We start from the raw sequence: 14,254 nt of genomic DNA on the forward strand, positions 1-14,254 counted from the left end.
GGACAGAAATTGGGACAACAATTAAAAAAAAGCATGGTGTAAGAATAAATAAATAAAATGAAATCCTCCTCTTGTGTGTTTCATTAGCGTAGCATCACTTCTAGACCTCCAGCCTCCAGTCTGGTCCCGCTCAGCTGGAATGAAGGACCAAAGCTACTTTCCACACTGACTGCTACATGCTGGCTGTAGACTGTCATCTTATTTATCTGGATGGATTTTATAACATCATGTTTTGTTTTACAATGACAGAACATATTTAAGTGGTTGAGGTTCTTATTAATATAATCTCCATTTTTCCTGAAAATCCTGTTTTTTTCCCCCTGAGCGTGCGATATTAGGAAAATTAATATCGAATTTGTGTCTTTATTCAATTCTACAAACAGCTTTAATATCTAACATGTGGTGTAAAAGGTAATAGTGGATTGTGGACAAATGTCTCACATTTCACATCATTTCTTTGATTTTATTCTGGACCGTTGGTGTTGCCGTTTCCCGTTTTCCCATATTCTGTGTCCGCCTGGGTCAGAGTTGCCGTGGAGGTAGGAACATTTTCCCATCATTCATAAATCCCAAAAGTTGACTTTATTTGGCGTACATCGGTTTTTGTTCCTACGCAAGCTTGATAAATGAGACCCCAGGTCACTTGAAACAGTAAAGCATATGCCAGCATGGGGTATGACACATTAGGGTCTTAAGGGGGATTTATGGTCGTGCAGCTTTTGCATAACTGCCGTAGGCTCGGCATAGCTATGCAGAGGCTCGATGCGCACCTCTTCAAGACCTGACGTGCACCCCTGCTATGCAGACGGTTACACTGAGGTACTCCCTTGTGATTGGCCAGTTTGGGATCACGTGTTGTTGGTTATCTGGATCTTCTCGCTGAATTTGTGTGGTAACCACCGTTTTTAAAAACAATATTCAGTGGATAAAGTTAATGAGAGGCTGTTCAAATTATTTCTTCGTTTTCTTCAACATGCTAATGAAGACACTGAACCATACTAGATGCCATAGATGTTTTAAAACAGAAAATACCTATCGAACTGAAGAGAACCATCAAAAGAACTCCAACCTGGTGAGTTCACCGGTCAATACCACCCCTGCTGCCACCTTCAGATGAGGAGGAAGAACCTGCAACACGACACCAAAACGACATGTATTCCCTACAACGCCGTAACCGACCGCACACAGACGCTGCGTGAGCATAAATCTGCCTTTAGGCTATGCAGGCGGAGTGAGGCTACCATACTAACAGGACAGGCAGAGTTCTCTTCTGCCCCCAGCGTCACAGCACTCCATGCCTCAATCCCTCTCGGCCAGCTCTGGTCCTCGTCCTCTGACATGTTGCAGGGACATCTACGCGAAAAAACAACATGTTTTAGTACACGCTCCCAATTGTGCTATCCTCGGCTAGCCTACTCCGACCAGCGTTACTATCTTTGTGCTCAATGCATGCAGGGTTCTTGCCCTGCCTCTGTGTGTCAGTCGCCTCGTAATGCTCGTTGTCCCAGCGTGCCCGTGCTCCCTGGTCTGTCTACTTTCGCTGTCAACAGTTTTCTGTTTGTTAGCTTCCCAATCAGTGGCTTTCTTCTGCTCTACTTCCTTTCCTTCTCCTATCTGTAGCAGGTGTGCTAATTGGATTATAAGACAACAAGTCATGTGGTTGCCTGGGCGCTGAAAAGGGGGGTAAAGGAGAAGGATTCAAGGGACCCATGATTGACGGGCCCAGAAGGGCCCTCAATGCAATTGTAATACTAACAAAATTATCTAATACTGAATGATAAACTTACAATTGCGCAAACATTTTAGTTACAATGCATTGGAATAACTAAGTTTCTTTGTTTTGGAAACATTTCTGAACGCCTACCCCCCTCTATATTTTCCTTAAATGGTTCAGTCCACCTGCTCCATCAGCTACAGAGCTCAGCCTACAGACAGAGTGGATGGTAAGAGGGTAGGATGTCTCAAAAATAGGAAAGTTCAAAACGAAAAGAAAAAAGTTAAGACTGGAGAGAGAACAGAGGGGTGGACAGTACGTCACCCAGTTCTTTCAGAGGCGAGGTGGTCGGTTAGTTCGTCTAAAGGAAAGTTGTGGAACATCAGCTTGTTGTCTCTTCTAAACTTTGTTCATATAAGCTAGCTCACTTTGCTCCCGTATTAGCTCATATTTTTGAAGAAAACTCTGGGTTTTATTAATTTCACTGTTGTTTTAATCAAATAATCAACGCAGGCAAACGATTAGCAAGCTGGTCTGCTAAAAACAAATCACGCATGTTTTAAACAGACACGAGAGCAGCCGAAGCAGATGCTGCCAGACCCCCAGAACGGCCCCCAGCCGTTGTTTGGTTGCTTGTGACCGTTTTACATTCAGTTCATATAATACAATAAACCATGTGAGGTCCTGCTATTGTTTCTGAGCCTACCTAATTTACCTGCTTCTGATTTTATTTATTTATTTTTATTTATTAATTTTTTGTTGCCTCTTGTTCAGTAATAATGTTCAATGATACAATACAATAAATCATAGAAAACAAGCATTTTGTTTTTGATGGTGTTTGAGCTGAGATTTGATTTGTTTCTCCACAGATTATAAATGCTTTTCATTTTCATGGAAGAGGTTTTTTTGTATTTAAGTTTTGTATTTTAATTAATTGATCTTGAGATAATTAATTGTTTAAATATTTTTTAAAAAGAGATGGTTTTGGAATATAAAGTATCCGTCTTGCAGCAAATAATTGAATCTAAATTAACTTGTTGATTACAGCAGAAGAGGTGGGAGTTTACATGCACAAAATTAAAGCACAGCAACTAGAAAAAAAAACATAAAAAGGCAAACTGCACAGAAATAAAAGCAGAAAATACCCCACCACTCTTAAATGGTAATATCAACCGTACGGCTCGTTAAAGCCACTAAAATCATGGAGTGAGTTAGCAGGAATCGAAAATAAAGATTAAATCAGGGGTGTCCAAAGTCATTCCTAAGGGTTGCTGTCACACCTGACTCAAATTAAATGGATCCAACAGCCTACAAAGTTCTGCACAATGACTCATACATTAAAAATGTGCACCATGAGAACACCAGCCAGTTTGGTGATAAAAATGAATAAACCACACATACTGATGCAATTTTTCACAAGCAAGTCCACTGTGAGTGTAATTATTGATGACAGCAACTCACAGCTGTTACACTGGAAACATTAAGGACACAAAATATATTATAAAGAATTTTAATGACAATAATAGACTACAACTGTTACAGGGCGCAGCCATCTTTAAATCTTGAATCCTGGGGTCTCTGAAACTATCGAGTTTGTCATTTGGAAAAACAAGATCACTTCGTCATTTCAGGGAAAAATTCCTTGGATTTCTGAGTTCCGAGTACAACTGGAACGCAACATTAATGTTGATGGCTGATGGTTAAAAAAAATCATGTTTTCACTTTCAGTAAGATGATTTGGTTCAGGAAGACTTAAAGACCTAAATTTAACATTTGTGGTTTTAACCAGTGGAAAAAGCCAGTCAAGCAGTGGAAATAAAAAGTTATCCAGCGGTACACTTTCCCTGCGCCTCTTCTCTGTTTACTCGCATCGGGTTTGACAGCTAGCGCCATCCACTGGCTCGGAGCCAAATATGGGTTTAAAGTGTCTGACTGGTTCAGCTTGGTGTAGGTTAAGAACAGAACCAACGGGCAGATCAGCGTTTGATGGGCCGGTGATCAAGAATAAAAGTTCTGCTGACTGTTTGGAGAAATGAATTAGTCAGGTACAGGTGAGGTGTTTAAAACTTGGGCGAGCCTCAGTCCAGCAGGTTTTCAATGTATTCCTGCATCGTAACACCTGAATCAAATGAAATGGATCTAACAGCCTATCACTTTCTGCACAATGACTCATTAATTTGAGTCAGGTGTGTTGGAGCAGGGATACATGGAAAACCTGCTGGATTGTGGCAGGAGTAGGATTGGATTAAGTAACCCTGACTTAGACCAATAAATAAATTGTGTTGGTTCAAAAAACATGTCCCATTCTTGGTATTCTCGGTACCTGCATGATGTTACAAATAAATGTCTGTCAGAGGGCAATGAAACACTTGTCTGTGGGGGACTTTAATGTCCCTACAGATGTCTAACTTAAACCTACGCCCTTGCAGTCAGGACCCTGTGGACAGTGAGCACAGCCTGTCTCTCAGCCCCTTCTGTGTGTTTCAGTTAAATGTTTTGTCCAGGATCGTGTCCATGACATCACTTCCTGTTTCAGTCAGCTTCCTGTTGGCTGCTTGTCATTCATCCTGTAACTTCTCTTTTTGTTGATTTCTTCCTCTTTCTATCACTTTTTTGTGTGAACAAAGACATCTGATGAAAAGATTCAGATTTTACAGAAACATAAAGGTTTCTTCTCACAAAATGCCCAGAACCTGACCTAAGCCTGACCAGAACTTGATCAGAACCTGATTAGAACCAGATCTGAACCTCACCAGAAACTGACCATGTCTGATGTTCTCTGATAGGATGTGATCAGTAGTAGAAGAATTAGAGGTTCACCTTAGTTTAATGCACTGAGCAGCTGTGATGTGATTGGTGGAGTCACCAAGTGTTAACCAATCACACTGCTATTAGTCAGAGAGGGCGGAGCCTGAAGCAGAAACTACAAGTTAGTCCAACTGTTTCAAGCTCAGTGAAAGTGAAGCAAGATAGAGAAAGACAGGTGTGTCTGAAAGCAGCAGGTAACTAAACTGTGTGTTTTGTGTGTGTGTGTGTGTGTGTGTGTGTGTGTGTGTGTGTGTGTGTGTGTGTGTGTGTGTCTGTATTGTTCATCCTGATGGAGGCAGTGTGTGAGGACGACCTTTGCTGGCTGCAGCTCGATGATTTCAGGATGCTGCTGATCAAAACCATTGATCCGTCCAGGATCACACCTTACCTGCGCCAGTGTCAGGTACTCCTCCTCTTCCTTGTTCTGGCTTGGCCTCCTTATCATCCCATCCTTCATCCTCTGTGCTACTTGGTTGTTTTTGGTCTTTAGGTGATCAGTGCCGAGGATGAGGAACAGCTCTTCAATGATCCGACCCTCATCATCAAGAGGAGAAAAGTTGGTACGTTTTCACCAGTACAGACTGAAACAAACCAGCTGTGGTTTTAACCGGGTCATCTTACTGAACTGGTAATGTTCTGGTTCCGGAGTCAGGTGTAGAACCAGTTGCTTCTCAGAACTTTAAGATGCTGAAACCAGTTTGATCTAAAACTGGTCTTGCGATGATGTCACAGACTCATGCAGATGAATCATGTGATTGATGTGGAAGTTGTAGCAACAGCAGATCCTGCTGAGTTCCTGCTACGATTTCACTTCCTCTACAGCTGGTGAAAATTCAACCCATTCTCTGGGTGTGAGGTCAGCTTTAGTCTTTCATCAAGATTGTGTTCTGATTCGTACAGACTGGGTACTGGTAGTTTGGTCTGCCGGATGTGTCCTTCAGAACTTGTCAGAGCCCGGTTGTGGGTTCAGGTCTGGCTCTGGTGTCATGTGTGGTTTGACCCACAGGGGCCCTGCTGGACATACTGCAGAGGACTGGGGTCAAAGGCTACACAGCCTTCCTCGAGAGTCTGGAATTAGACTATCCTCAGCTGTACAGCCGGATCACTGGGAAGGAGCCCAACAAGACCTTCAGCATCCTGATCGGTCTGTCCACCTGTCTATTTGTTTGTCTGCCTGTCCACCTGTCTATCTGTTTGTCTGCCTGTCTATCTGTTTGTCTGCCTGTCTATCTGTTTGTTTGCCTGTCCGTCTGTCTGTCTGTCTGCTTGTCTGTGTATTTGTCCATCTGTCCACCTGTCTACCTGTTTGTCTGCCTGTCCACCTGTCTATCTGTCTGTTTGTCTGCCTGTTCACCTGTCTATCTGTTTGTCTGCCTGTCTATCTGTTTGTTTGCATGTCCGTCTGTCTGTCTGTCTGTTTGTCTGCCTGTCCACCTGTCTATCTGTTTGTCTTCCTGTCCACCTGTCTATCTGTTTGTCTTCCTGTCCACCTGTCTATCTGTTTGTCTGCCTGTCCACCTGTCTATCTGTTTGTCTTCCTGTCCACCTGTCTATCTGTTTGTCTGCCTGTTCACCTGTCTATCTGTTTGTCTGCCTGTCTATCTGTTTGTTTGCATGTCCGTCTGTCTGTCTGTCTGTCTGTTTGTCTTCCTGTCCACCTGTCTATCTGTTTGTCTTCCTGTCCACCTGTCTATCTGTTTGTCTGCCTGTCCACCTGTCTATCTGTTTGTCTTCCTGTCCACCTGTCTATCTGTTTGTCTTCCTGTCCACCTGTCTATCTGTCTGTTTGTCTGCCTGTTCACCTGTCTATCTGTTTGTCTGCCTGTCTATCTGTTTGTTTGCCTGTCCGTCTGTCTGTCTGTCTGCTTGTCTGTGTATTTGTCCATCTGTCCACCTGTCTACCTGTTTGTCCAACTGTTTGTCCACCTGTTCGTCTTTTCATTTGTCCATCTGTGTACTTGTCTGTCAGTGTGTCTGTCTGTCATCCTTTGACTATTGCTTTTATTTGTGGTATGTTCAGACACGGCTGGAGAATCGGGTCTAACTCAGTTCTTGATGTCTGAGCTCAGCCGCTTGCAGAGGGCGCTGCAAGACGAGAGGAGGCGTCGCCAGCAGGCCTGCTCTGTTGCCCAGGAACAGGTTGGCAAGGCAACCATGTTTCTGAGGAACAGTCTTTGATGGACGATTAGAGTGTTTCTGTGTCATCTTCAGGAGGCGTGGTCCCGCCAGCAGCAACTGAAGGACCGTGAGTTGAGGAAGCTGACTGAGCGTGTGCAGAAGATCCGGGATGAGCGGGAGCGATTGAGCGAGGAGGTGAAGCAGCTCCGAGACCACAACTACAGCCTGATGGTGGACATCAACAACCTGAACCAGGAAAAGAGCAGCGCCTTACTGGCCAACAGAGACCTGCAGATAGAGGTCAGCTGACCCCCAGCCCTGCACCCCCCAAAGACATAAACCCTGACCTCTCACCTCTGACCTCTGATTTGTGCACAGGTGGAGCGTCTGAAGCACACTGTGCTGCGAGCAGAGAATCAAACTCGACTGTTGAGACAACGAACGCTGAGGCCCATGCAGGAGGTACCCCCACACCTGACTCTGTTTCCAGAGCAACCAACACCTCAAATATACACCGTTTCTAAACATTCACCCGAAGAGTAAAAGTGAGGTCATCTTACAGATTCATGTGTTTCTTTCAGATACCTGGTCTGCCAAAAGACCCCTTCTTCCATCCCAACCGGCACGAGGAGCAGAAAGAGGAAGCGCAGGAGGAGAAGGAGGAGAGGACAAAGCAGGAGAAGCAGGACAGCAAGCCAAAGGAGGTGCAGCAGCTGCAGCAGAGTCCAGCTCCTCCTCAGATGAACCTCCTCACTACAGTGTTCAGACTGAGGAGGGAGCTCCACAGAGCAGAGGAGCAGAGAGGCAGGGTAAGGAGCAGAAGGAGGAGGTGCAGTGGGAAGACCAACAGTAGAAGAAATGAGTCAGAGAAGTCAGATTCTCTCAACATTTCACTGTCAAAGACAAAAAGAAAGTGCTGCTAAGTTGTTAGCAAAGCTCTGACATGTGTACTGGTTGACCAGTGTACCAGGAACTCGTGCACTAACAAATGTTCCACATTGTTTGGAATTCACTCTGCAATTAAATGCGTTAATTTTTTAATTAATTAATTGTAATTAAGCATTAAAGTCCCACTCCTAGTAGAAACAGAACAAACAGAAGGTTATATGATGTATTCAGAGACCAGTTTTAGAAAAAGCTTGCTGTGATGTTCTTTTACAACATTTGGTTGTAATACATTTGTGGATCTGTGTGTAGTTTTAGAAAATTTTCAACCATACGCTTGTGATGCATTCAGTGACATGTAGTTTTAGAATATTTGAATAATGACAAATTCAGGGACCTGTGTAATTATACAGCATTGTGCCTGTGAGGCAATTTGGGAGCTGTGTAGTTTTAGAAGATGTCAATTATGACACATTCAAGGACTCATGTAGTTTCAAGTTTCAGGTTGTTTATTTGTCACGTGCAAGAGGACAGTGAAATACCAATCATCCAAGGCTGTTCATACCTATTAACCTTTAGTAAAAAAGTTTGTCGTCACCTCCGTAAACTCACTGATATCCCGCGAGCTGGATTGAAACATGTCCCAGTCGACATCCGACAGAGCGTCCTGCAGCGTAGCCTCCATCTGGTCGTTCCAGCGCCTCACCTGCCTCCTGGAGACCTGTGCCATCCTTTGTTTGTACTTTGGCACGAGGAAAACAGCGTTGTGGTCCGATTTTCCGAGAGGAGGCAAAGACACCGCTTTGTAGCCCTCTTTGAATTGTGTGTCACAGTGGTCCAAGATGTTCTTCCCCCTGGTGGCACACTTGACGTGTTGATAAAAAGTCAGCATAACTTATTTAAATGAGGTTTGGTGGCGATACAGCCCATCGTAGGTTTGATAGTGCTTGTCGGCATCCCAAGAAAGAATGGTTGGCACAGAATGGATAGTTGTTCCAAATCCTGCGAGCACGAGCTGGAGAGAATTTTAGTATTTTGGGGGTCACACCAGTTGTTCACCTTTAAACAAACCTTTAGAGTTGTTTGATTCCTCTGTTCTGTCCTTGCAGAAAACAGAGAAAGATTCTGACAATGAAATGGCCCAGTCATCAGAGCCATGTTTTGATCAAGCAGAAAATGTTGCAGTTCCTCAAGTCCCATTAGTTAATCCAACTTGTTTTCCAGGGACTGGATGTTAGCAAGTAGGATGCTGGGCAGAGGTGGGCAATGGGCCTGGGCTCTCAACCCATTCTGACCCTCAACGACCTCGGTGCTTTTTCTTTCCCTGCATTGTTGTTATCACGCCGGATCTCCACTCCTGATCCCCATGAAATAAAAGTTTTCCATTGTCCAAAAGTGTGCTGCAGTCATAACTTATCCTGCCTGAGATAACTGGGATAGGGAAAAAAAAGTTAGGAAAACTAAATAAAAGAAATAAAACACAGCCTTTGCAGAGGAGTTCAGACAGCATATACTGTAGGACCATGTATAAATTCAAACATAAATGTTTCTCCAGAGTTGGCTTTAGGCTTTTTTACATCTGCAGTCCTGTGGTAGGGCACACTAAAACCATACAATTACTCTACATGGTTATACCCCCCGACCCACCCAGACACAAACCCACGTTTATTCAGCACCATAAGAAAAAACAAAAGGTTGAAATTTAAAGTGACATAATTTACTAAAGATTTTTATAGCTTGTATAGTGATTCTAGAAGTCTGACAGCCATTTTGTTCGCTTGTCCCCAACATTTTATACAATATGAGCTGTGTGAAGAAATCAAGCATGCTTTAATTAAATTTATTTAATGATGCATTCAGGAAACCATGTAGTTTTATAACATTTTGTGTGTGATGCATTTGTGGACCTGTGTAGTTTTTGATTATTTCAGCTTTGCTGTATTTAGGATACTTTCATAGACCTGCCAGTTTTCCATGTCTTTTTGATTTAAATTAGGTGTGTTAGCACAGGGATTAAAGGAAAACATGCAGGAATGTCATTGCTCAAGTCCAGGGTTCCCCACCACTGATTTAGAACATTTTGTTAGTGATGCATTCAGGGATACATGTATTTTTAGAGCCTTTAGCTTATGGTGCTTTCAGGAACCTGGGCAGTTTTAGAACATTCTGCTTGTGATGCATTCAGGTAGATGTGTAGTTTTAGAATTTTTTGCTTGTGATGCATTCATTGAAGCATGTAAGTTGCAAACATTCCACACATAATGCTTTCAGCCGGACATTACTGGATGCGCTTCATAAAAACTCCATGTATGTGCAGGGGTAGTGGAATATCTAGGGCCTCATGTACGAATGCTGGATATGCATCAAAATGTACCGTACACCATGTTCCATGCATACGTCAGGATGTACATAAAACAACTTTGAGTGGATCTGTACACACCGTCACACAAATTTTTAACCTGGAACATGGCGTATGGAACATTTTAACGCTTATGCAGCATTCATACATGAGGCCCCTGATGTGTTTAGACTGGATCAGTCAAATGTTGATGAGATCATGTATGTTTGCAGAATTTGGAGGAGAAGGAAGAGCTGGAGCTGTGCTGTGCTCAGCTAAAAGGAGACGTCAAGATGTACCGTCAACAAAACAAGCAAACCCTGCGTCAGCTGGAGGAGGTGATCAAGGAGAGAGACAAGGTAAGGAGGGAGAGGATGATGATTACGATGTTGACGTCAGTGAGGTGAACTCTGGTTCCTGTTATAGGCTCTGGTTTCACAGGCTCAGCAGCAGGAGGAGGCGCGGCTGCTCCTGCAGGAGAAGGATCAGTACAGGGAGCGCGTCAGACAGCTCTCAGAGCAGTCCGACAAGCTGGAGCTCCGCCTTCTGCGGTCACAGGGGGAGGAGTTACAGTTAAGGACACGCCTCCGCAAGATCACCTTTAACTCTAAGCAGGTGAGAAGGAGTAGGAGGCTGCTGTGATAATGATGATGATGATAATGAGGAATGCTTTCTTTCTCAGAGTGTGAGCAGTGAGGAAGAGGAGGAGCCTGGAGACAGCGTCATCAAAGGTTTGAAAGACGTTGTGTGTTAAAATGTGTCATGGGACCTGTTAGGAGGTGGTGTATGGTTAGTCAGGTGACCAGCTAGGGAACGGAGCTCTGACATCATTTGCTGTCACTCTTAACATGAAGCTAATCAGATGCTCTCAGCTCTGCTGCCCCCTGCTGGAACTCTCAGGTACAGCTACTTGTATTGATTTATTGTTGGTGAATGAGCCAGCTCTACGAGCCGATTCTTTTTCATTTTCTACTTCTTGTTTTTAACTTGTCCTGTCCAGCATGGTAGCAGCAGAAGGATGGTCTGACTGCTGTGTTGTGCCAAACAAATTTGCTTTGGCAAGAGGAGCTTTATGTGTATAGGGCTTTTTTTTTTATTCTTATCCTATTTTATGTATTTATTATGAATAACTGTTTATTACTGAATTTACATAATATTGCTGGACCTGAATGGATGAACCCAAATAAATAAATAAATAAAGGATAAAACAATGAAAAGGGGAGTGGAGAAAAGAAACAGGAGATAAAGATACACCAGATAAGTAGCTATTAGTATATGAAGAATGAAGAGTGTTTGAAGATGAGTGTGATCGAACAAATACAACTACGCCTTTGTGAAGGTCATGACAGACCAGGGGTCCCGAGAACCGGGGGATCAGCAGCAACCCGGAGCACGAATCCCACAACAAACAACAAACTATTTTTTTATCTCACAAAACTGTGAATCGTATGAAAAATACTCACGTATTCTGTAATGACAGGGCACAAATCAACAACAAACCTATAAATTCAGCCTGCGGTTACACAAGATAGCACGTTTAACCAGTTTATCACTTTGACAATGAGGACAAACAGCTTTTAGTGTGCATCTTTATTATTATTTATTTTCCTTTCATTACCTTTATTTTTCCTTGTCTCTGTGTCTGAAGGTGATCCGTCAGCCTTCATGACTTTTTATAGACATGCTGGTGTTTACCTGCAAATCAGGCTGTGCCATCTGGCAACCTTTCAACTAAGTTAGAGACTGGTATTCACCTATCTAAGAGGAAAGATGCGAACAATTTGGCTGTAAATCTATGAAGATTTCTGGTTAAAAAAATACTTTTTAAGTACAACTTAAGGAGGAATTTAAGAACATTCATAAGAAGATATTAGCGAATGAGGCTCAGTGAGTGTGGTAGTACAGGCCGTGTAGACGAGTGTGTGTGGAGAAAAAGTTAGGAACTTAGTGAAGTCTTTTTTTTATTATTATTATTTCATTTTGGTTATGTATTCAGTTGTTTGTTTGAAGGTTTGATTAAAATATTAAATAATAATAATTTAAAGGCTTTTATGAACTAAATAAAAACTTTCTTACAAACATAAACCTAGAAGCTAAGGAGGAAGCGGCAAAATTGAGGACCAGATGTAGTACAATACAATTAAAAAAATATATATAATTATAATTAAAATTATAAAATAAAATATTATTGCCTAAAATGATTAAAGCCCACATTATCAGAAATTTTTAAAAACTAATATTTAAAAAAAGAATTTAAAGTTTAAGAGCTTTCTTCTCTGACGTCTTTCTTTTTGTACTGCATTGCATTCTGGGATATAAGGTCACCTCTGACGTTCTCAATTAAATGAATGGAGCAATTGGAGCGTACGTGATTGGATGCGATCTTTTAAAAAGTATTTGTGCTTTGATCCATGATGTTTAATAAGAATACAAGTATACAGACAAGTACACATATTGAGAAATGGTCCCAGAGCGACGGTGATGTCATATGAGGTGGAATGATGTCATGTGGTCTTTTGTTGCTGTTCTCAGGCAGCAGGGAGGAGGTTCCCAGCGGGATGTCAGGGGAGAATGAGGAGGTGGTAGCTCAGCAACAGCACCAGAACAGTGTTCCTGTGGGAGGAACAGGACAGTCGGAACACGGCCCCAGCAGTGGTGCATCATGGGTAATTTCAACTCAGATTCAGGTGGTGCTGAGAGTTGGCGGGTGGAGACACTTAATTTTGTTTATGTATGTTCAGGAGGAACAACCAGGCGAATGTCTCACCCTCAGATCTCGTCCCAACTTCCTGTACCGCAGGTGAGCGTCTCAGTCTTTAAACTTGACCTGAAACTTCCTGCAGCCAGAACTCATCTGAAGGCGTTCTTGTTTCCATGACAACAGAAAGCGAGCCCTGAGGTCAAAGTTCAACAAGACAGAGTGCGCAACCAGTAACCTTGACGACAGCAGCGGCAGTGACATCACTGAGTCAGACTGACATCACTTCACCCAGATTTCAGTGAAAGAATCACAACCTGTTTATTCTGTTTGTTTGTTGTCACCCCAACTGGGCATAAAGATGGCCGACAGGATGGCTTCAGTTCAAATCATTCCACTTTACGTTTTAAACTGGTAACATTCTTCTGACGTTCCCCGGTGGCAGCAGAACATCGCTTTTCTGGGTTTGCTAACGAAGGCTGCAGCCACCCAGAAAAAGGCGACGTTCACACTGCAAGTCTTAAAGCTCAAATACGATTTTTTTTTTTTTACTGAAATCTGATTTTTTTTTTTTTTCTTTGTGATCGTTCACATAACCTTTTTTATGTGATCTGAATCACACTTTAGTGTGAACGGTACGTGGCCCTGAAGTGACACGCATGCACAGAGGAGCACGTCACCCAATGGATAGTGTTACGTCAGTAAAGATGGATGCTTTTTTGTGCCGGGAAAAATCTGATATGAGTCACAAACAGGCGAACAATCAGAGCTGCAGTGTGAACGTAGCCAAAGTCCTTTTTTGTGCTCTACAGTGAGATACAGCCCTCTTTAACACTGATATCTGCAGCATGTTAAACTGTGCTGCTAGCACCTCACTCTTGTACTTGAGGTCATCTTCTGGACTTCATTAGAGACAGGAAAGACATCCAGCATTAGACTGTGTCTTCCAACAGACTCCTGACCGTGTCCATCCATCAGGAATTTAAAAAGTTGAGCAGGGTGAAGCTGCACTCCATCTGCAGACAAGATGTTTTGATTAATTTCCATAACTGAATTATTAACTGCTACAGCTTATTATTAGGAGGAAGTTAAGTTAAATGTGTCAAAAATATGTGATGCTGGCTTCTCTTGAGCATCTTCTGGCTCAAAAACGATTATTTAATCTTCTCTCTGCCTCAGAAGCGTCACCTGACCGCTGTAACGTGTCATTCACGTTACAAGGTGTGTTGGTACAGGAATACATGGAAAACCTGCTGGATTGCGGCCCTCGTAGGACCAAATTGAGTAGCCCTGGTTTATAGTATGTATGTGATTAATACTTTTCCTTTAAGAAAACATCTTGAACTCTCTTCTGATGCCCCTGTTGTGGGGGTGTGACCAACACAGCACATGCAGTGTCTTTTCAAAATGGAGGGAATTTCAATTTTCACGTTTTTCATGTTTCTTCGTTTACTGTCTTAATCTTGTTAAGTGGTCATTAAATGAAAGGATGTTTTTAAAAATCCATACAAATAATAATACACTATTATAGCTGCACCATAACAATGTGTATTAAGCAAGACATAATAAACATTGTTTTTGAAAAAAAATGTTGCAACATGTTTCTTGTGACCACAATACTTGAATTGTCATAAAAAGATTAAAAAAGAAAAACTTTTTTTTCTCCCAGGTCTCAGGAAATTGCTTAATTTAA

General features: G+C 42.5%; 1 protein-coding gene across 3 annotated transcripts; it reads left to right on the forward strand.

Moving 5' to 3' along the window:
* Positions 1–4,684: 4,684 nt before the first annotated feature.
* On the forward strand, positions 4,685–14,230 carry card9 (caspase recruitment domain family, member 9). Of its 3 annotated transcripts, none has more exons than XM_041998318.1 (13): positions 4,685–4,925; positions 5,013–5,082; positions 5,529–5,666; positions 6,543–6,661; positions 6,734–6,940; positions 7,019–7,102; positions 7,222–7,449; positions 10,097–10,222; positions 10,290–10,478; positions 10,546–10,594; positions 12,396–12,529; positions 12,605–12,663; positions 12,748–14,230. In XM_041998318.1, exons 1-13 carry the CDS (start codon positions 4,812–4,814, stop codon positions 12,839–12,841), a joined length of 1,611 nt encoding a protein of 536 aa, XP_041854252.1. In that variant the 5' UTR covers positions 4,685–4,811; the 3' UTR covers positions 12,842–14,230. The 3 variants fall into 3 exon arrangements, 2 of the variants coding, with proteins under 2 accessions (XP_041854252.1, XP_041854254.1); XM_041998320.1 differs by having other exon boundaries at positions 10,305–10,478; XR_006011949.1 differs by lacking the exons at positions 10,546–10,594; positions 12,748–14,230.
* Positions 14,231–14,254: the final 24 nt, after the last annotated feature.

This window comes from Melanotaenia boesemani, chromosome 11, assembly GCF_017639745.1.
Source record: "Melanotaenia boesemani isolate fMelBoe1 chromosome 11, fMelBoe1.pri, whole genome shotgun sequence".
NCBI lineage: Eukaryota > Metazoa > Chordata > Actinopteri > Atheriniformes > Melanotaeniidae > Melanotaenia > Melanotaenia boesemani.

Bases quoted from the DNA above. Each gene is read 5' to 3' on its own strand.
- card9 (XM_041998318.1), top strand. From the start codon at position 4,812: ATGGAGGCAGTGTGTGAGGACGACCTTTGCTGGCTGCAGCTCGATGAT. The intron at 6,941-7,018 runs GTCAGCTGACCC...ATTTGTGCACAG, and splicing joins ACAGAGACCTGCAGATAGAG to GTGGAGCGTCTGAAGCACAC. The intron at 12,664-12,747 runs GTGAGCGTCTCA...CCATGACAACAG, and splicing joins CCCAACTTCCTGTACCGCAG to AAAGCGAGCCCTGAGGTCAA.